The sequence below is a fragment of the Eriocheir sinensis genome, chromosome 67 (genome assembly GCF_024679095.1).
Source record: "Eriocheir sinensis breed Jianghai 21 chromosome 67, ASM2467909v1, whole genome shotgun sequence".
NCBI classification, from domain to species: domain Eukaryota; kingdom Metazoa; phylum Arthropoda; class Malacostraca; order Decapoda; family Varunidae; genus Eriocheir; species Eriocheir sinensis.
Genome location: NC_066575.1, coordinates 5,871,941 through 5,893,128, shown reverse-complemented (window position 1 = coordinate 5,893,128; position 21,188 = coordinate 5,871,941). Strand labels below are relative to the sequence as shown.

Sequence of the window (21,188 nt, the reverse complement as noted above, 5' to 3'; positions counted from 1 at the left end):
TGTTTGAGAAACTGAATTTTCTTGTCTCCTCTCTTTTTGTACAGTTTCTTACAATGTCCTTTTGACGTTAGCTGTGGTTCAAGTGTGACCGAGGACTTTTTGGTTCCCTGAGTATGACTGCGTGTGTGTGTGTGTGTGTGTGTAGATCAAGAGGCGTTGTGTAAAACGATAGATCAATAACGAAAGAAAATAAGTTCGAGGGAAGAAAATACAACCATTTCATTAGCTTGCCATAATTTACTAATAAATGAACTAATAACACGTACATAAATATTATAGATAAATGAGAGCACGACGCTTGCCATCATACAGGAGTCACACACTAGGTCTTATAATATCGGATACCTAAGCAGGCATACCATCACCGTTGCCAGGTCATCGTACTCAGAGCATAGTATTTACCGGTTTCTGACGCCTAACTCTTGCCAAGAAACATCAGGATCTAACTCTTTTAACGATAACTATAAATGAGTTTCGTTGTTGCATGGTATGGCGTAGATATACTGTGGCGCCCGTGTCCCTGTCGTGGTGCACTTGTAATAACGGGCCTGGCGGTGATGCTAGGCTTTCTTGTATCCGGCGGTGCTGCGAGAAGCTATGTTCTACAAACTTTTACAAAGAGACTCAGTTTGATAGGAAGGATTATCCACACATTCCTCACAATTAAACTGCAAGCCTTCTGACATTGCTAGGACCTGTGTACCCCTTCTTATGGGCTATACCTGTATACCTGCGAATTAATAGCTGCCTATATTTAGTAGGCTAGCGCGACCCGAGTGTATATTATTGCTTCATGTAGTTGCGTCTCGTCCAGAGGGGCACCCTACATGTATCTGAAGTCCTTGAGGGTGAGGGCTGCGGCGTTGACGGCTGCCTGCAGGACGGAGAGCTGTTGCCTCACCACCCGCCATGCCTCTGGACAGGGCGCGGTACATCTCACGGCCTCCCACAGGGCGTCCCGCACCCCCGGCGCCAGCCACCCACCGTACTGGTTCAGGTTGTCGGTGCCGAAGACCATGTTTCTGAGAGGGGGACACAGAACAGAACCGTACATACTTGCTCAAGAGGAGGTCTCGTGTTCCTCAATAAAAAGCCAGCAGCAGACCCGTCTCCAAGGCCACGTATGCTCTGTTGAATGAATCTAAGGTCGGTTTTCTTAGATTCTACCAGCTCTCATATCAGTTATTTCTAATGGCCAAAAAAGAGGTGAAATGCGTTCTCATGAATACATATAGAGTTCATGATACAGAAGCCTTGTCAAACTCACACTAGGGTAAAAAACAAACTACCCCTGGAAAGGCCCACAATTATGAAAGCCATGTCAAATGTGTGTGTTTGGGCGACGAAATGTTTAATAATATGTCCCTAAGCCACTTGAAGAGTAATACTAATTGAGAGGATGACGGTACAGAGATAGTGTGGGTATGATATCAGTAGTATAGCGAGGGCACGTGCCAAGGTCCTTACTTCATATAGGGCCTGTAGTAGCTGCCCTCCGCGTGGGTGTAACATTTCTCCACCTGCATTAGCTGGTCGTTCAGTTGGCGGGCCAGGAGCGGTCTGAAGGAGGCGCAGCAGGGGGAGGGGGAGGAGGAAGGGAGTAGGGTTAGGTTTGTAGTAGGTGTAGTAGTGGTAGTAGTAGTAGTAGTAGTAGTAGTAGTTGTTAGTGATGGTGTCGGTGGTGGTGATGACGTTTGTGTTTTGTTATTGATTTAATCATTGTTATCTTATTAGCATTCTTGGTATACACACACACACACACACACACACACACACACACACACACACACACACACACACACACACAGTTTTATATATTTAAGAAGAAAACTGTCATATATAAATAAAATAATAAATCTAAAAACAGAATCATGGTCGTGTAGTGAAGAATGGTGATGCCTGATGACGATGGTAGTGATGATGACTATGGTGGTGGTGGTGGGAGGGGGGGGGGCGTACTGGGTCACACTCACGGCACAGAGGTCAAGTTCCCTAGGTGGCTGTTGAAGGCGTGGGCTGCCTTTTCGAAGCGGGCAGCCACGGCCTCCAAGTGATCTGAGAGAGAGAGAGAGAGAGAGAGAGAGAGAGAGAGAGAGAGAGAGAGAGAGAGAGAGAGTTAGTCGGTCATCCATCTTCTTCGTCTTTCACTGTGTCTTCCCTTCGTATTTCTTTCTTCTGTTTATCTTACCTCCCCTTCGCATCATACATATATACAACTTTCATGCTTTACCTCCTGTCTCCCTGTTCTTCTCTTCACCTCCCTTCCCTTTCATTCCTCACGCTTATTCTCCTCTCTATGTCTTCCTTCATTCGGTTTATCCCTCTTCCCTTCTCATCATCTCCCCTTCCCTTCCCATTCTCTTGCTTCCTTCCGTTTTTTTTCCTTCTCTTCCTGTTTCCCTGTCCCTCTCTACCGCCCTTCCCTTCACCCATCTCCTTTCATTCTCTCCCTGTTCCTTCATTCTCTTTGTCCCTCCTCCATCATCATCATCTCCCCTTCCCTTCCCATTCTCTTTCTTCCTTCTGTTTTCCTTCTCTTCCTGTTTCCCTGTCCCTCTCTACCGCCCTTCCCTTCACCCATCTCCTTTCATTCTCTCCCTGTTCCTTCATTCTCTTTGTCCCTCCTCCATTTACACCCCTCTCATGGCCCTGCTCATCACCCCTCCCCTCCCTTCCCCTTCTCTTCCATCCACTCCTCACCCAGTGTTATGTCCTCCTTCTGCAGCGCCGCCCCGTAGTCCTCCTTCAGGCCAGCCAGCAGTCGTCGCAGCATCACGGCCTCGTCCTCAGGGTCCATCGGCAGGATCTATGCAGCAGCGACAAGACCAGTCAGTACCTCGTGACGAAGGAGGTTAGTGGTGCTCCGTGTTCCTCCTTGATTTTGATTGTCTAGGTTCAAGCTTTCAACCTTATTCCCATTTTCACAAACAAAACAATACATTACAGATAAAGATGGTATCGTGTTTTCGGCCTTTCAAAACTGATAGTAACAAAAAGAGAGGATATGTACAGATCACCAGTTTCGTTTGTCCCTCCTCAAAACAATTCAGTTCAAAACAATTCACAAACAAAACAATAAATTACAGATAAAGATGTCAGTAGAATAATGACGTTGTGCTGGGATCGTGTTTTCGGCCTTTCAAAACTGATAGTAACACAAAAAAGAAAAAGAGGATATGTACAGATAACCAGTTTTGCTTGGAGAGCCGGGCACATGGCGGCCCTCAAAACAGTGATAAGTTAGTAACAAAAAGAGATGTGTACAGATAACTAGTTTCGGTTGGAGAGTCGTACACATGGCGGCTCTCAAACCAGTGATAAGCGGTGCACCTTACCTGCGCGTCGGCCAGGCCCAGGCCCATCAATGCCCAGAGCCGCCCGATGGCCAGGTGGTAGCGGAACTCGGGGTCCAGCAGGTTCTTCATGACGTCAAAGTCCTCGAAGGTGGTGTGGTAGAGAGGGTAGTCGGACCAGTCGTACTCCTCCTGCAGGGAACGACCACCATCACCACCACCACCACCATGTTAAGACCGTATTGGCTGTCAGTTCACAACGGGGATGCTTTACCACCGTTGCAAGATTATCGTACTCAGAGCATAGTATTTACCGTTTTTTGACGCCTAACTATTGCCAAGAAACATCAGGAATTAACTATTTTAACGATGAATATAAAGGAATCTCGTTATTGGGGTCCATGAGACAGTTTTTGGGTCGGAAGTTGGTAAATATACGAGGCTGAGTACAACAATCTGGCAACGTTGGCGGCTTTACCCTTCGTTTACTAGCTTTTTAACAGTTTCGGTGTTGCCTAGCGCAGCACTAATTTTAAGATCAGAAGTCGAAATAACCACACCTTCAGAAATAATACCCATCTAACATAGAAAATATACGCCTCCGTGGTCTAGTGGTCAGCGTGCCTGGCTTCTATTCCGCAGGTCCGGGTTCGAATCCCGGCCCGGGCAGTCAGCGTGCAGCTCACCCAGCTGTGCATCCTCCCTCTCGGGCTGGTCGATAAATGGGTACCTGGGGAAACCTGGGGAAGGTAAACTGTGGTAACCCGGATGTCACACTGGCCCTGTGTCCCGGGATAATGGGCTCCCTCCCACCACAGGCTCAAGGGCCAATGTTACGGATGTGAGTACCGAGGCCACGCGCTGCTACAGTGTATGCCCCCAACTTTATCTTACCTTGATAATAGTAACAATAATAGCAGTACCAACAATGAGATTTCCTAACAGTGTATTTATTACCTTCAAGTTATGGAGAAAAAAAAAATGCGAACATAATGGAAAAATACTGCGGGAAGGTGTGTCTGTATGTGTGTGTGTGTGTGTATGTGTGTGTGTGTTCTTATCGTCCTCCTACATCTCTTCCTCCCTCTCTTTTCCATTTTCTTCAACATCATCTTCATCCACCACCACTAACACTTCCACATTCTCCTCCTCCTCCTCTTCCTTTTTCTCCTATTTTTCCATATTCTTTAACACTTATTATTCACCACCACCACCACCACTACACCCCCCCCTCCCCATTACCTCCCCATTGCATCATAAGTACATGGACACACAAGAACCGTGGGAAGATGCGAGCAATCTTTCCCGTAAGGTACTCACAAAGTTGATCTCCCAGACCATATAGGAGGTTGGGACTCCGACCATCTGGTAGAAGGGGGAGTGCTCACTGAGGGAGGCCAGGGAGTAGTCGAGGAGTTCGGGGGAGGCGGCACGCAACCTCGAAGTCCAATGGTCCCAGAGTGTGTTGTAGCCAAGGGAAGGTTCTGGCGCCGGGACCTTTGTTGGGTGATGGGTAGGTGACGGGAGAGTACTCAGGGCATAGCATTTACCTGTTTTTGACGCCTAACTATTGCCAAGAAACATCAGAATTTAACTCTTTTAACGATAACTATACATTGGTTTCGTTATTGGAGCCCAGAAGACAGTTTGGGGTAGGAAATCGGGAAATATAATCGGCTGAGTACGACAATCTGGCAACGTTGGAGAGGAGGGAGGGAAGGAGTGGGGCAAGTGGAATGGTTATACTAATGGTGTGGAAGACAGGTGTTGGAGGTGAGTGGGTAGTAGTGGAAGAGGGAGGGAGTGGAGGAAGGGAGGCAGGGAGGGAAGAAGTGGAGTTAAATGATTGCTAGTAGTTATGTGGAAGAGACGGACAGTGGAGCAAGGGATAGAGGGAAAGAAAAGAGAAGTTAATGAGTGGAGAAGTGGAGAGTGCAATAGCTTGGTAGTGTCAGTCTCCTCAACACAATAACAACTACACCTTTTTACAGCTCAAGGGCACAAAAAAAGGGAAACAATAATAAAAAAAAGCCCGCTATTCGCTGCTCCTAAAACTACCACTACTATTACTACCGCTCACCGTTGCTAGATTATCGTACTCAGAGCCTCGTATTTACCGGTTTCTGAGCCATAGCCATTCCCAAAAAGCACCAATAATTAACCACTTTAACGATAACTATATATGAAGGCAGTTATTGGGGTCGAGGAGGTAGTTTTGGGGTTAATATTGGCAAACATGAGGCTGAGTACGACAATCTGCAACGTTGCTACTACTACTACAACTACAACTCTTCCTACTACTACTACTACTACTACTGCAATATCCTCACACCCTCACCCGCTTAGTCGCCTCCTTTATGATTTTATGCAGCAGGGGCGTGGCTGACACTAGCAGGTTGTAGGTGTATATGATGGCTAGGTCAACGTTCAGGTGCGCCACAGCCCTTGCCTCGAACACCTTCAGGTACTCCTCCACGTACTCCGTCGTGCCGAAGAACCCGTACTCCCCCGCCCCCCACGAGGCGAACACCAGGGACCGCCGCGGACGCCAGCCTGGTGATGTTTTGTGTTTTTGTTTTGTTTTTAACGCGAAGGAAACAGCTCAAGGGGGATAATTAAAGAAAACATCAAGAAAAAAACGTTAATCGCTGCTCCTGCCAAAGCAAACAGAAGGTCACGACACACACACACACACACACACACACACACACACACACACACACACACACACACACACACACACACACACACACACACACACACACACACACACACACACACAGAAATTCAAAAGACAACTGTGATAAATAAACAAGGCACTACAAGCTTAAAACTGAATCATGTCAAAGTAGATACAATTAGCTAACAACACAATAGGTCCAATAGGTAAGAACACACACACACACACACACACACACACACACACACACACACACACACACACACACACACAATAAAAAAAAAAAAAGCACCCACACTATCTCCCTCCCATACACACAAACACACACCTCGCGCCAGAAGCTTCCCGTAGGCTCGCACCATCTCCATCATGACGGCCGTAGCGGAGGAGGGGTCGCAGGAGCCGAACGTCCACGAGTCTCGGTGGTTCCCGTAGATGATATAGCGGTCCGGCTCCTCGCTGCCCCTCAGGACGCCTATCACGTTGTAGGTCGGCAGGAGGCGCTTCACGTTGTTCACCTCCAGCTTCACCTTCCTGAGTATGTGAGGCGACGGGAGGGTTGAAAGCGTGTTGGGGTCAGGTATAGAAGTCTAGAACACGTATAGGTCACGTTTTAGAATTTTAGGTCACATGTAGAAGTTTAGGTCAAATATGGATCAAATTTAGCAGCTAGGTCATGTTTTGGGATTCTAGGTCACGTTTAGGTCAATTGTGGGTCATTTATAGAGGTTTTATAGAAGTCTAGGTCTCGTTTTTTTTTTTTTTTTTTAAATCAAAGGAGACAACTCAAGGGCACAAAAAAGGAAACAATAATAATAAAAAAAAAGCCCGCTGCTCGCTGCTCCTAAAAAAAGAATAAAAAAAGGTGGCCGTAAGAGAGGTCAATTTCGGGAGGAGAGGTGTCCTGATACCTCCTGTACAGGTCACGTTTTAGGATTTTAGGTCACATGTAGAAGTTTAGGTCAAGGGTCAAATATAGCAGTTAGGTCATTTTTCAGGATTATAGGTCATGTGTAGGTCAATTGCGGGTCATTTATTGAGGTTTTATAGAGGTTTAAATGATGTTAAGTATTCGAAGTTACAAATATGTCAATTATGGGTCACTTATAGAGGTTTAGGTCATGTTTGTGGATTCTAGGTCACGTGTAGGTCAATTGCGGGTCACTTATAGAGGTTTTATAGAGGTTTAGATGACGTTAAGTATTCTAAGTTACAAATAGGTCAATTATGGTTCACTTATGGAGGTTTAGGTCATGTTTATGGATTCTAGGTCACGTGTGGGTCAATTGTGGGTCAGGTATAGAGGTTTAGGTCACGTTTAAGGATTCTAGGTAACTTATAGGTCAATTGCGGGTCACGTCGATTGTCCCGTCAGTATATTCGCCTTCCGTCAGTCAACTCTACGGATAGGTCTTGCCGCATTTCATTCACTCGTGCATCACCAGTCGAGTCAACCAGTCGAGTAAACTGTCTTGATAACTCCCTTTTTGGCATCTCCCTGAAACGAAACACTCATTGCCTCACTATCTGGGCCACCTATCAGCTGAAACTAGACCTGATAACTCCCTTTTTGGTATCTCCCTGGAAAAAAAATCACCATGGAGCCTCGCATCAACTGAAACTAAACTTGATAACTCCTTTTTTGCCATCTCCCTGAAACAAAAAATACTCATTGCCTCACTATTTGGGCCTCGCATCAACTGAAACTAAACTTGATAACTCGTTTTTTGCCATCTCCCTGAAACAAAAAATACTCATTGCCTCACTATTTGGGCCTCATATTAGCTGGAACTAAATTTGATAACTCCCTTTTTGGCATCTCCCTGGAAAAAAAATCACCATGGAGCCTCGTATCAACTGAAACTAAACTTGATAACTCCTTTTTTGGCATCTCCCTGAAACGAAACACTCATTGCCTCACTATCCGGGCCACCCATCAGCTGAAACTAAACTTGATAACTCCCTTTTTGCCATCTCCCTGAAACAAAAAATACTCATTGCCTCACTATTTGGGCCTCGCATCAACTGAAACTAAACTTGATAACTCCCTTTTTGGCATCTCCCTGAAACAAAAAATACTCATTGCCTCACTACCCGGGCCACCCATCGCTGAAGCTAGACCTGATAACTCCCTTTTTGGCATCTCCGTGAAACAAAACAAAAAATATTGCCTCACTCTCCGGGTCTCACATCAACTGAAACTAAACTTGATAACTCCCTTTTTGGCATCTCCCTGAAACAAAAAAATACTCATTGCCTCACTATTTGGGCCTCGCATCAACTGAAACTAAACTTGATAACTCCCTTTTTGCCATCTCCCTAGAAAAAAAATCACCATGGAGCCTTGCATCAACTGAAACTAAACTTGATAACTCCCTTTTTGGCATCTCCCTGAAACAAAAAATACTCATTGCCTCACTATTTGGGCCTCCCATCAGCTGAAACTAAACTTGATAACTCCCTTTTTGACATCTCCCTGGAAAAAAATCACCATGGAGCCTTGCATCAACTGAAACTAAACTTGATAACTCCCTTTTTGACATCTCCCTGGAAAAAAATCACCATGGAGCCTTGCATCAACTGAAACTAAACTTGATAACTCCCTTTTTGGCATCTCCCTGGAAAAAAAATCACCATCCGAGCCTTGCATCAACTGAAACTAAACTTGATAACTCCCTTTTTGGCATCTCCCTGGAAAAAAAATCACCATCCGAGCCTTGCATCAACTGAAACTAAACTTGATAACTCCTTTTTTTGCATCATCCTAAGAAATAAAAGCCATTGCCTCACCATCCGAATTTCACATCAGCTGAAACTGCATTGGTACCTTTTTCGGCATCTTCATGAAAAAAATAGTCATCGCCTCACCATCCAGGCCTCTCCAGGGACGGCCCCATCCTGTAGGTGATGTTGAGACCGCCGCGCCAGGCCTCAGGCACCTCCCGCCCTCCCATGTTAACCAGCAGCTTGCGGGCGTCACTGTAGCTGATTGTGTGGGCGGGGATTGTGGGTACGTCAGCGTCCTCGTCAGGCAAGCGGTAGGCCCCGTCTGACGAAGGGAGGGAGGGTAGGGTTAGCAAGGAGAGAGGGAGAGAGAGTTAGGCACGGGTTAGCAGGGAGAGAGGGAGAGAGAGTTAGTCAAGTGTTAGGAGGTCAGCAGGGTCCACACCGTTACCAGATTATCGTACTCAGAGCTTAGTATTTACCTGTTTCTGACGCCTAAGTATTGCCAAGGGACATCAGAATATAACTCTTTTAACGCTAACTATAAATGAGTTTCTGTATTGGAACCCAGAAGACAGTTTTGGGGTAGGAAGTCGGGAAATATAAGCGGCTGAGTACGACAGTCTGGCAATCTAGGCAGGGAGGGAGGGAAGTGTAGGGGGAGAAGATGAATGAATTGGAAGGATATTGATAAAGGAAGGAGATGGGTCAGGGTTGGCAAGGAGGGAGGGAGAGGGGGGGAGAGAGGGAGGCAAGAGTTATAAAGTAAGGAGGATGGGGAGGATATTGCACACGGCAGGAGATGGGTAGGTAAAGATATGTGTGTGTGTGTGTGTGTGTGTGTGTGTGTGTGTGTGTGTGTGTGTGTGTGTGTGTGTGTGTACCTAGGGCGGGGTAGCCGGGCGTGCTGGGATCCCCGTCATGCCACACGATGGAGCCGCGTTGTATACCGGTATCAGGCAGCCAGAAGGAGGTGGGGTACGCCGCCCCCCCTTGCCGATACTCCGGGTGGTAGTCGTGGGGGTCCCTGGGGGCGAGGGGGAAGGGGGAGCGTGAGGGGAGGAGAGAAGGGGAGAGAGGAGAAAAGTTGTAAGGGAGAAAAATTATTGTGGGAAAAATCTTGAGTAATGAAAAATGAAAAGAAAATTATTATAAAGGGGGAATTAATCACGCAATAGTTGGAGATGCGATAGATAGATAGATAGATAGATAGATAGATAGATAGATAGAGATAGGAAAAAGGGAAAAGAGAAGAAGGAAAAGAGAAAGAGCAGCAGAAGAGACTGAATTTGAGAGAAAGAAGAAACGAAAGAAAAAAAAGGCAGAGGGGAGGAAAAAAAAGAAAGAACAAATGAAGGAAAGATGGAAAGGAAAATATGAAAAAAGGAAAATGGAAAGCAGAAAAAATAAAGAAGAAAAAGAAGAACGAAAGAAGATGAAAATAGAAAACGAAAGAAAAGAACGAAAAATAGAAATAAAGAAAAAGGAATAAGACACAAACAACACAGATGAACAGAACCAGTCAACCAATCAACAAACAAACAAACAAGGAGGTAAACACACACCATTCATAAACAACAACCAAGAAAAAACAAACAAACAGATAAAAAACACAAAACAAACAAGAAAAAGTAGCAACACACCACCCACACACCACAACACAACAACAACACCTCACAACACAGGTAAACAGGATCAATTAACACAGACAGGTAAACGTAAACACACCAACCAGGCTAACCAACCAAGCAGGACTCACGTGTACAGAATGATCCCCTTAGCTTTGAATTTCTGAGCGTTCTTGACCTTGTCGCCGCGGAAGCCTCGGCCGAACTTAGCGATGACGAGGCGCCCCTCCACCGACACCCCCGCCCGCGCCGCCTCCAGGAAGTCCTCGTACTGGGCGTAGTTCACGTACACGAGCTCGTCCTGCGGTGGGAAAAGAAAGAAGAGAAAAGTAACGGTGTATGGAGAATGAGAGAAGCGAAGTAAACGAGAGAAATGTTATGGAGAATGAAAGGAGAAGCGAAGTAAAAAGTATATGAAAAGAATGAAAGAAATAAGGAAAACTGAAATATTGAGTAGATCTTCGAGGGCAAAAATAAAGAATGATAAAATGAATGGAGAATGAAAGAAGAAAGGAAGTGAAAAAAAGAAGATATGAATAGAATGAAAGAAGGGAAACTATTATAGATTACTGCATAGATCGTCAGGAACAAAAAAATAAAAAAATAAAAATAAAATAAAGAACGAGTTTGAAAAGAATAAAAAAAGCTACAAAAAGAATGAAAATAATCGGAGCAAAAATAATAAAGAAAAAAACAAAAAAATAAAAATGAAGAATGAGTTGAAAAAAAACTACAAAAAGAATAAAAATAAAAGCAAAAAAAAAAAAAAACGAGTTTGAAAAGAATAAAAAAAAAAAAAAGAATGAAAATAATAAAAAGTAAAACAAAAACAAATGTACACCAAATCGCTCTACACTTTTGGTAAAACAGCATGGCGCCTATGATTAAGCTGGCCAAAGTCTCCTATTCTGTCGCCTATAAACTCACAGTGACAATGGTGGCGGCGGGGGCGAAGGCGAGGAAGGCCGGGGGGATGGAGTCGTCGTAGGCCACGCCATCTAGCGGTTCTTCCATGACGCTGGATGTAAACTTCACCTGTCCAGTCTCGTCCATTAAGTACACCTGGAGGAGGAGGAGGAGGAGGGGTTCAGTCAGTCACTTTCTCAGTCAGTTGGTTGGTTAGTCAGTTAGTCACCCTTGCAGTTCTTCATTCATTCGTTCGGTCAGTCAGTCAGTCAGTCAGTCGTTCCGTCAGTCAGTTTGTTGGCCATTCAGTCAGTCAGTCGTTCAGTCAGTCAATCAGTCGTTCAGTCAGTCAGTCAGTTGGCCACTCAGTCAGTTAGTCAGTCGTTCAGTCAGTCAGTCAGTCGTTCAGTCAGCCAGTCAGTCGTTCAGTCGTTCAGTCAGTCAGTCGTTCGCCTTGTTTTGCTGGTCAAGAACTGGGTATGGACTTTTTGTGTCAATCAGTCAAACCCACTTACTCGCTCAGTCAGTCACTCACTCACACACTCAGTCAATCATTCAATCAGTCAGTCAGTCAACCAATCAATCAATCTTTCACTCACTCAACGAATCACTTAATTATTCACTTAACGAATCACTCACTCACTAACTCACTCACTTAACGAATCATTCACTCACTCACTCACTCATTCACTCACTCATTCACTCACTCACTCAAGGAATCCCTCCCTCCCTCCCTCACTCACTCAGTCGCTCACCTTGTTGGGCTTGGCGAGGTCAGGGTGGGAGAGCTGCACCTCGTAGGGCTGAAGGAACACCTGGTCTAGCCCCTGCTCCTCCCACGCCTTCTTCAGGTACTCGGCTTGCTCCAGGTCCTGCTTCGTGCCCGCCATGTGGCCCTGGCTCGTCAGGTATCTTTTGGAAGGTCAGTCAAGAGGAGGGTATCAGGACACCTCTCCTCCCGAAATTGACCTCTCTTTCAGGCACCTCTTTTGATTGTTTTTATAGGAGCAGCGAGTAGCGGGCTTTTTTTTATTATTGTTTCCTTTTTTGTGTGCCCTTGAGCTGTCTCCTTTGTTGTAAAAAAAAAAAAATCTTCACTCGAAATTGACCTCTGTTTTGGCCACTTTTCTCAACTTTCTTTACCACTTTCACCTCTCCACTTTCATCATCCTCACCCATACTCCACCCATGCCCCATCCACACTCCACCCACTTCTACATCCACCTCTCACCCCACCCATACCACAACCACCTGATTCAGTAGTCCACGTTCATCACCCACTCCACACCCATGCCCCATCCACACTCCACCCACTTCTACGCCCACGGAAAGCAAGTGTAGAAAAAAAAGCTCGCTAACCACCGCTCCTATAAAAGACGAAGTAAGGAGTAGCCAGAAGAGAGGTCAATTTCGGGTGGAGAGGCGTCTTGATACGGCCATACCATACATACATCTCCCTCACCACCTTCCTCTTCCTCTTCCCTTTAAACAGTGTCCCCTTTTTGCTGGACGAAGTAAGAAGTAGCCAAAAGAGAGGTCAATTTCGGGTGGAGGGGTGTCTTGATACGGCCATACCATACATCTCCCTCAGCACCTTCCTCTTCCTCTTCCCTTAACCCGGTAGCAGCGACGGGCCAAATTTGCGGCTTTACCGTGTACCAGCGATGGGCCACATTTCTTCCATGATATAAACCTCCCAAAATAGATGATGCATAAACTGATCACACATGCGTTGATATATATTATGAAATGGTTTGCGGGAGTGATGATTCTTTCTCATTATTTAACTTAGAGGGGACTTTAACCTAACCTAACCTAACCTAACCTAACCTAACCTAAGAAACATGGCCCCCGCAGCTTCCGGGTTAAACAGTGTCCCCTTTCTGCTGGATACTATACTCTCCTCTTGAAAGACATAGCGCCGGTGATGCAGTCGGCCAAACTCCTCTATGCCATGGCTCTCCCTCCACCCCATCCACCCCCACACCCACCTGAGATAGGCCTCCATGTTCTCAGCCTTCATCTCCTCGAGTATGGCGTCCCCGGCTGCCCCGAAGTAGTCGCTCCCCGTCGGTTTAGTCCAAGGCCCCTGAGTTCCTGTATCCACCTCCTCCTCCTGGTGCTGGCGTTGCTTCTGGTTACACGCTTCCCATGACTACTGACGAAGGCGAAGAACACGCTGATACTAATACTAATACATAGGGATAACGTAGCTGGTTCAGAAAGACGATATCAGACTGAAAGAAGGACGTAGATGAAAAGTATCATCATCAAAATACAAATGTCCCAGGAAGTATCACCGAGGAAGTGCTTGAGGCGGTGCTGGTGGTGGCGGTAAAACAGTTCTCCTCCTGGGATGCTGAGGCCGCTGCTTGGGTGAAGAGTGAGGGCTGCCACGCCGCCAGCACCACGCCCAGCACCACCACGCCCGCGCCCGCCACGCCCATGCCACACACAGCCGCGCCTTGCCTCATGACCAACCCGCGCCCTGGTCCCTTAAAGTCAGTTCCAGGAGCTTCCCTCACACCTCGGGGTTCTGAAAAAGGGATTGAGTTCTTTATACAGCATACACGACTTTCTACTCATGCTCATCCCTATACTGTCCAAAACCCTTATGCAAGAGTTAACCAGCATCTTCACTCTTTCATCCCTCACGCCGGTAAACTCTGGAACAATTTTCCTTCAACTGTATTTCCTCCTGCCTACTACCTGAACTCTTGCAAGTGGAGGGTATCAGGACACCTCTCCTCCCGAAATTGACCTCTCTTTCGGCCACCTCTTTTGATTCTTTTTTGTAGGAGCAGCGAGTAGCGGGCTTTTTTATTATTGTTTCCTTTTTTTGTGCCCTTGAGCTATCTCCTTTGCTGTAAAAAAATAAAAATAGGAAGCGGTATAAAAAAAAAACACACATTCGAGTGCAATCAACGATATATGTTTCTTTTTTCGTGTCCTTTCACTTTCATTAAAACTTCCAGGTATCGTCGCACCTCCATCTACCTAATGGGCCTCTAATTAGCGAAACGTTTTACCTGCTCGTCCACCTGTACTGCTTCATCTTCCCCGGCGGCGCCTTTTTGACTTATTAATTGCTTTTACCTGTTAATTTTAAGGGCCTGTATTTTGGCCACTCATTCCTACTTTCTGTATAGGAGCGATGATTAGCAGGGTTTATTTATTTATTTATTTATTTGCCCCTTGATCACTCGGGCACGCGGGCACACACTGTTACCAAATCCCGTTCCAGTATACACGTTTAGATATAACATTCCCTTATCGCATTGACACCCTTTCCTTTTATCTGGTCTTCCCTCTCTCTTCTCCCTCCTCTTCCTCATTCTCCACTCCTTCCTCTTTTCTTATCTCCCTATTCCCTCCTCTCTTCTTTCCAAATCTCGTCCCAACACACACGTTTGGATATGACACAGTATTTCCTCCCCTTTGTTTTTTAGCTTCTCTCTCCTCTCCTTCCTCCTCCTCCTCCTCCACCACTCTTTCCTCCTCCTTCTCCACTCCCTCTTTTCTTATCTCCCTATTCCCTCCTCTCTTCTTTCCAAATCTCGTCCCAACACACACGTTTGGATATGACACAGTATTTCCTCCCCTTTATTTTTTAGCTTTTCTCTCCTCTCCTTCCTCCTCCTCTTCCATCACTCTTTCCTCCTCCTTCTCCACTCCCTCCTCTCTTCTTATCTCCCTATTCCCTCCTCTCTTCTTTCCAAATCTCGTCCCAACACACACGTTTGGATATGACACAGTATTTCCTCCCCTTTGTTTTTTAGCTTCTCTCTCCTCTCCTTCCTCCTCCTCCTCCACCACTCTTTTCCTCCTCCTTCTCCACTCCTTCCTCTTTTCTTATCTCCCTATTCCCTCCTCTCTTCTTTCCAAATCTCGTCCTAACACACACGTTTGGGTATGACACAGTATTTCCTCCCCTTTGTTTTTTAGCTTCTCTCTCCTCTCCTTCCTCCTCCTCCTCCACCACTCTTTTCCTCCTCCTTCTCCACTCCTTCCTCTTTTCTTATCTCCCTCCTCCTAGTCCCTTGCGGTAGTGTGGAGAGGCTCTTCACAGGTAACATTTTTGCTGACACTATTTTGCCCCCTGGAGAGAGAGAGAGAGAGAGAGAGAGAGAGAGAGAGAGAGTTTTACATAGATGTTTTTATAGTTTTTTTTTTTTTTTTTGGTGGTGGTGTTGTGTTTAACATGCTTTTTGTTTTGTTTTGCTTTGTTTTATGCCCTTGAAGTGCCTCCATCACTGTAACAAAAGAAAACAAACGAATTATCTTAAAAATACTGCAAAAAACACACTGGTTCTTTTCCGCTTGTCTTGAGGTGAAGTGTCTGTGAGGGAAGGCTATCCATCTCCCTGTGCTCGCTGATACCCGCTCCCCTTCTGGTTTCATTCTCGCCAGCTGTACTACCTTCATTACCAGGGGTGTGGGGTCGGGTATAATTAAGTGTTAATAGCATATAAACTGTGCTACATCGGCGTCGCATGACCCTCCAACACCCCCCCCAACAATTTTTATTATGCAACTAGGAGTCTAAAATGGAAAATGCTGAAAAGTAAAGATGGCGCCAATATAAACACTTGCCTGCACCACAACGGGCTAGAGCCGACCATCAGGCCCAACTGTGAAGGCCTACCGGCGCCACAGGCCAAGACGTAAAAAACAAACAAACTGCTGACTTTGTTTATAATGCCATGTTGTAGGGTTTATCAGGGCTAACAAATGTTACTATACAATGTCGTGTCTACAATGCATGGGTAAGCCAGGAAAACAACTTGAAGAGAACAACAACAACAACAAGATGGACAACTTGTTGATGGCGTCTGCGACTCCGATAAAAATTTCGACTCCGACTCCGACTCGAACTCCAACTCCACCCCCTACTCCTCCCCCTCTTCCCCAGTACAGTGGTAGGCAAATCAAACCCCGCCACACCACACTCCACACACCACCACACCCAGCCACACAACATCACAGGTTTCGTAAAGAAGTCGGGGATATTTTTACCGACTCCGATTCCGACTCCGACCACTCTGATTCCGACTCCCGCTCCACCCACACCCCTGATCATTACGTAACACTGAATCTAAAACACTGCAGTGGTTCTTTTCCGATAAGCATGAAGTGGACTGCAGTCTATGAGGGAACGTTATCTCCCAATGGTCGCTGTTACCTACTTCTTTCGTTTGTGTATGCGTGTGTGTAGATGCTGTACTGTGTAGGTTAACATTTAAGTGTTGGTGTGTATGTGGAACAATGTGTAGAAGTAGACAACAGGAGGACATGAACGGACAGTCAAAGGTAAACGATGAACAAGAAAAGTTAACAATGAAGACGCGACACGGACTACGGAGCGCGACGAGAGACAAGGACAGCAACAATGAAAATGCACAGACGGCACAGGAGACAAGGACAAGGGTAGACATAAACATTTCACATTAATACACTTAAGTCTGCGCTGCACACTCCAGTTTCTTAGTGTCACCGAGAAGGAGGAGCACGCGGTTTGAGCGGTGACTGCTACATTTCCTCCTCTCCGATTACGACCTTACCTGCTGTGTTATCATCGTTACATAACACAAATCCGAAAACATCATTGCCTTGTGTCGGCCCATCAGTCAGTACCCAGCTGCATTGGAGAGTCATCTTGCTCCGCCTCTTTGAAATGCTGTAATTGACTTTCCTTCGGCCTCTCGTTCTGTTTTTCTTTTGCTGGAGAAACGTTTACTATAGTGGGCTCTTATGTTGATGTGTTTTTGTTTTCTCCCTTCAGCTTTTTTTTTTTTAAAGGAGACAGTTCAAGGGCACAAAAAAGGAAACAATAATAAAAAATAAAAAAAGCCCGCTACTCGCTGCCTCCCTTGCCCCTAAAAAAGATAAATAAAAGTCGCCCACAAAGTTGTCCCAGTTAATATTACTACAACTGATGGAAGTCACCCACGACACACACATTACCATACCTGGAGCTCCTGCGTACTTCCTGAGATAAGGCGGAAGTGACGTGTTCTGCTGCGCTGGGAAACCGATAGACAACACCTAAAATTAGCTTGTCCTTTGATATCACATTTTCCTCCCAAAATTATTCTACGTTCTTGTCGGTTTTCATTGGCTTCTTAATATAGTTGTTAATAGTGTCTTTTACATACAAATGGGTTCCCCTTAAGTTAAGTCCATCCATGACAATGATTGCTATGATAACTAATTTTTCCGTGCAAGCCTTGTCCGCAGTAAGTCCATTTTGTTTCTAAGACTTGAAATAATTATCTGAAACTTGGTAAATAAATATGGAAATAATTTTTTTTTTGTCGTTGTTTTTCAGAGGTGTAAATTTTGCAGTGTGTAAATTTCGATCATATCGGGGGATTAAAAGGAGATCAAAGGGCTAAGGGGTCTTGGTGGGAGTCAGCGAGGAGTTTATTGTGTTATTTAAAGCCCAAAGTCCAGTTGTTTGCATGAATTTGTTTACTGATACTTATCAATGCGTGACTAGAGTGCGTTGTCACCGTGAAATGGGGGGGGGGGGGGGGGTGAAACAGTATCAGAGTTTATGTAATTTATTCGTTACCAGGGCGACTGAAGGCAAAACACCACTGGAGAGCTTTTGTGATTCGGGGCGAGGCTAGCTGTGGTTACTTTTGTGTTTGGTCAGGGAGGGGGAAAAAAATCTCAGCAAGTCTTACAGTACCTTAACATGGCGTCACAAGTTGTCTCTCTCTAGCTGTGTATCTCAAAAGTATTTCCCATGATGTTCCCAAGGGCGTGCAATATATAACCTCATCATACTCACCAAAACAAAAACAAAAAAACGGAGGGCTATATTCTTAAACATTTCGATACCCAAGCACATATTTGACAAGGCTTTCGTAGGAGTTTTTGGGGCATTTCCAGGAGTAGTTTTATGACCCTGGTATACTTCAATACAGAAAATGGAACTGTTGTCAATGAAACTGTTATTTATCAATCTCGTTGTACTTCTTCGTAAACGAGCCAAAAAAAACAGACAATTGAAACCTTTTTCATTACAAAAGTTATTGCACGAAGGCCCTGCTACATAAAGGAAGATATCTGCTTCCCCCCAAAAAATAATCAACTTATATTGTATCACTTGCTGAGTACAGTTTTGTGTATACCAATCTCGCCTTTATTTTTCAGTATCTCTTCATTATGTCGTATTCCTCTACGCACGCTTTTCCCTCAGTAAATCCATCTTTTCATGAAACTCCTGTTGGCCTAGAAAGCCATTAGTCCACCCTCGGTTAATTCCCTACAGCTATTTTGCAGCTGTCAATATGATTATTTAGCAGCTGCGCGCAGTTCGAAGATGCTTCATTAATGTTAGAGCACCCTTGAGAAGCAGATTAGATCTCTTTCTCGTCCTGTGGGAACACCTGATGCGAGGGACGGAAGCGTCTGAGAATTTGTGTTTCAGTGACGTTAATAGCTCCATTATTATTATTATTATTATTATTATTATTATTATTATTATTATTATTATTATTATTATTATTATTATTATTATTATTATTATTGTTATTATTATTGTTGTTGTTGTTTTTAAATATATAATACTTATTTTGCCATGATAAACTAAATGTAATGCCTTCTTTAACACACACACACACACACACACACACACACACACACACACACACACACACACACACACACACACACACACAATTTTTTTTTCAAGGAATATCACACTCGGTAGGGAAGTTGAAAGTTAGCCAGTGACAGACACATGAGAGATTAGGAAGGAGAAGCATTGTTACATGTGCAGCAGTTCATGCAGAGGAAAATATAATGATAATATTTGTGATGGCTGACATGTACGAATTTGCCTGGCGACCTTTATGTAGCATACCATATAATTAACTTTATTAATTTCCTTTTCGCGGCTGTTGCGAATGTTTCTTTTCGAGGGGCGTACCAGGACATCTCTCCACCCGAAATTGTCCTTTGTGTTTTTTTCTTTTTACAGTGAAGGAAGCTGCTCAAGGGGAAAACTATATAAAAACAAAAGGCCCGCTAGCTCTGGCCACGCCTTTGCTGGAGTAGTGATTAGTAAGATTTCTAGCATTTCTTTCTGTATTATTATTTTTTAAGAAGAAGCTCAAGGGCAGAAGAAAATAACTGGGAGAAAGAAAAGCCTGCTAACCACTGCCCCCCATTAATGAGTGTATTGATGGGTAGCCAAAAGAGAGCTTAGTTTGAAGTTTCGGTTGAGCAGGTGTCTTGAGCGGTTTCCTTTACCGTAAAATAATGCACGAAATAATTAACAAATCAAATGACCAACTAACCGAAATTGACCTCTCTTCTGGGCACTCCTGTTTTCTTTTGCAGGTGAAGCGCTTCGGAGTCTGTTTTTGTTTTGTTTTTTTCTTTCTGTATTACCCTTAAGCTGTTTCCTTTATGTAAAAAAAATGCACGTAGGGTCAGGCACGGCTTCCCGAAATCAGTAACAAATCAAATGACCAACTAACCGAAATTGACCTCTTTTCTGGGCACTCCTGTTTTCTTTTGCAGGTGAAGCGCTTCGGAGTCTGTTTTTGTGTTTTTCTTTCTGTATTACCCTTAAGCTGTTTCCTTTATGTAAAAAATGCACTTAGGGTCAGGCACGGCTTCCCGAAATCAGTAACAAATCAAATGACCAACTAACCGAAATTGACCTCTCTTCTGGGCACTCCTGTTTTCTTTTGCAGGTGAAGCGCTTCGGAGTCTGTTTTTGTATTTGTTTTCCTTCTGTATTGCCCTTGAGCTGTTTCCTTTATGTAAAAAAAAAATGCACGTAGGGTCAGGCACGGCTTCCCGAAATCAATAACAAATCAAATGACCAACTAACCGAAATTGACCTCTTTTCTGGGCACTCCTGTTTTCTTTTGCAGGTGAAGCGCTTCGGAGTCTGTTTTTGTGTTTTTCTTTCTGTATTGCCCTTGAGCTGTTTCCTTTATGCAAAAAAATGCACGTAGGGTTAGGCACGGCTTCCCGAAATCAATAACAAATCAAATGACCAACTAACCGAAATTGACCTCTTTTCTGGGCACTCCTGTTTGGTTTTGCAGGAGAAGCGCTTCGGAGTCTGTTTTTGTTTTGTTTTTTTCTTTCTGTATTACCCTTAAGCTGTTTCCTTTATGTAAAAAATGCACTTAGGGTCAGGCACGGCTTCCCGAAATCAATAACAAATCTAATGACCAACTAACCTGATGGATGATACTATATATGGATACTATAAGGAGGGAAGGAAGGAAGGAAGGACGGGTTGTGTCAGGCTATACCAAGAGCTGTAAGATACTAAACAAGGGAAACAAATGTAAATGAGTAATATCACAACATCAGTCTGTAGTGCGCAGGGGGAGTTGGCAGATCACGCACATAGGTAGTATTTTAGCTGCTGGAAGGGTAGAAGGCGAGGGAAAAGATTAGGATCGGGTTAGGGGGAGGCTACTAGTGTGAAAAGTGTATTAGTGGACGAGATTAAAAGAGCGTGACCTACCCTGCAGCTGGAACCGAGACTCAACTGAGGGACCTAAAGCCTACCTCTTGACTTATATACCTGTGTCCTGCTGGCTGCTCCCCTCTCCCCTCCCCCTCACTCCCCCCCATTCCCGACCTGCAACCCCTTCCTCCCCTCCTCCTTCCTTCTTCCCCTTTCCCTACACGTCATTTCCGTTTTGTGTGGCCTCAATGCCTCTGAAAAAAAGGTGTTTGAGGACAAGAAACGAGGAAATGAATGGACACACACACACACACACATACACACACACACACACACACACACACACACACACACACACACACACACATGCATTTCGTGTGTCTCATTTTACTACAATTACAGCGTTCTGAAACACTGGAATAATGACCCAATTAAAAAACAAGAAGATATATATTAGGACGAAAAAAAAATATCCATATGTGTGTGTGTGTGTGTGTGTCAGGCAGTTTGCA

General features: G+C 44.8%; 1 protein-coding gene across 1 annotated transcript; it reads right to left on the bottom strand.

Annotated features, from left to right (window-relative positions):
- Window positions 1-231: 231 nt before the first annotated feature.
- LOC126987991 (glutamate carboxypeptidase 2-like) lies at window positions 232-20,747 on the bottom strand. Its single transcript, XM_050845713.1, has 16 exons — window positions 20,734-20,747; window positions 13,532-13,767; window positions 13,223-13,386; window positions 11,987-12,143; window positions 11,253-11,387; window positions 10,457-10,626; window positions 9,582-9,724; window positions 8,842-9,022; window positions 6,302-6,507; window positions 5,632-5,846; window positions 4,614-4,790; window positions 3,336-3,485; window positions 2,701-2,806; window positions 1,974-2,055; window positions 1,468-1,560; window positions 232-1,022 (listed from the first exon to the last, which is right to left on the bottom strand). The coding sequence occupies exons 2-16, from the start codon at window positions 13,703-13,705 to the stop codon at window positions 824-826; spliced, it is 2,352 nt and encodes a 783-aa protein (XP_050701670.1). The 5' UTR covers window positions 13,706-13,767; window positions 20,734-20,747; the 3' UTR covers window positions 232-823.
- Window positions 20,748-21,188: the final 441 nt, after the last annotated feature.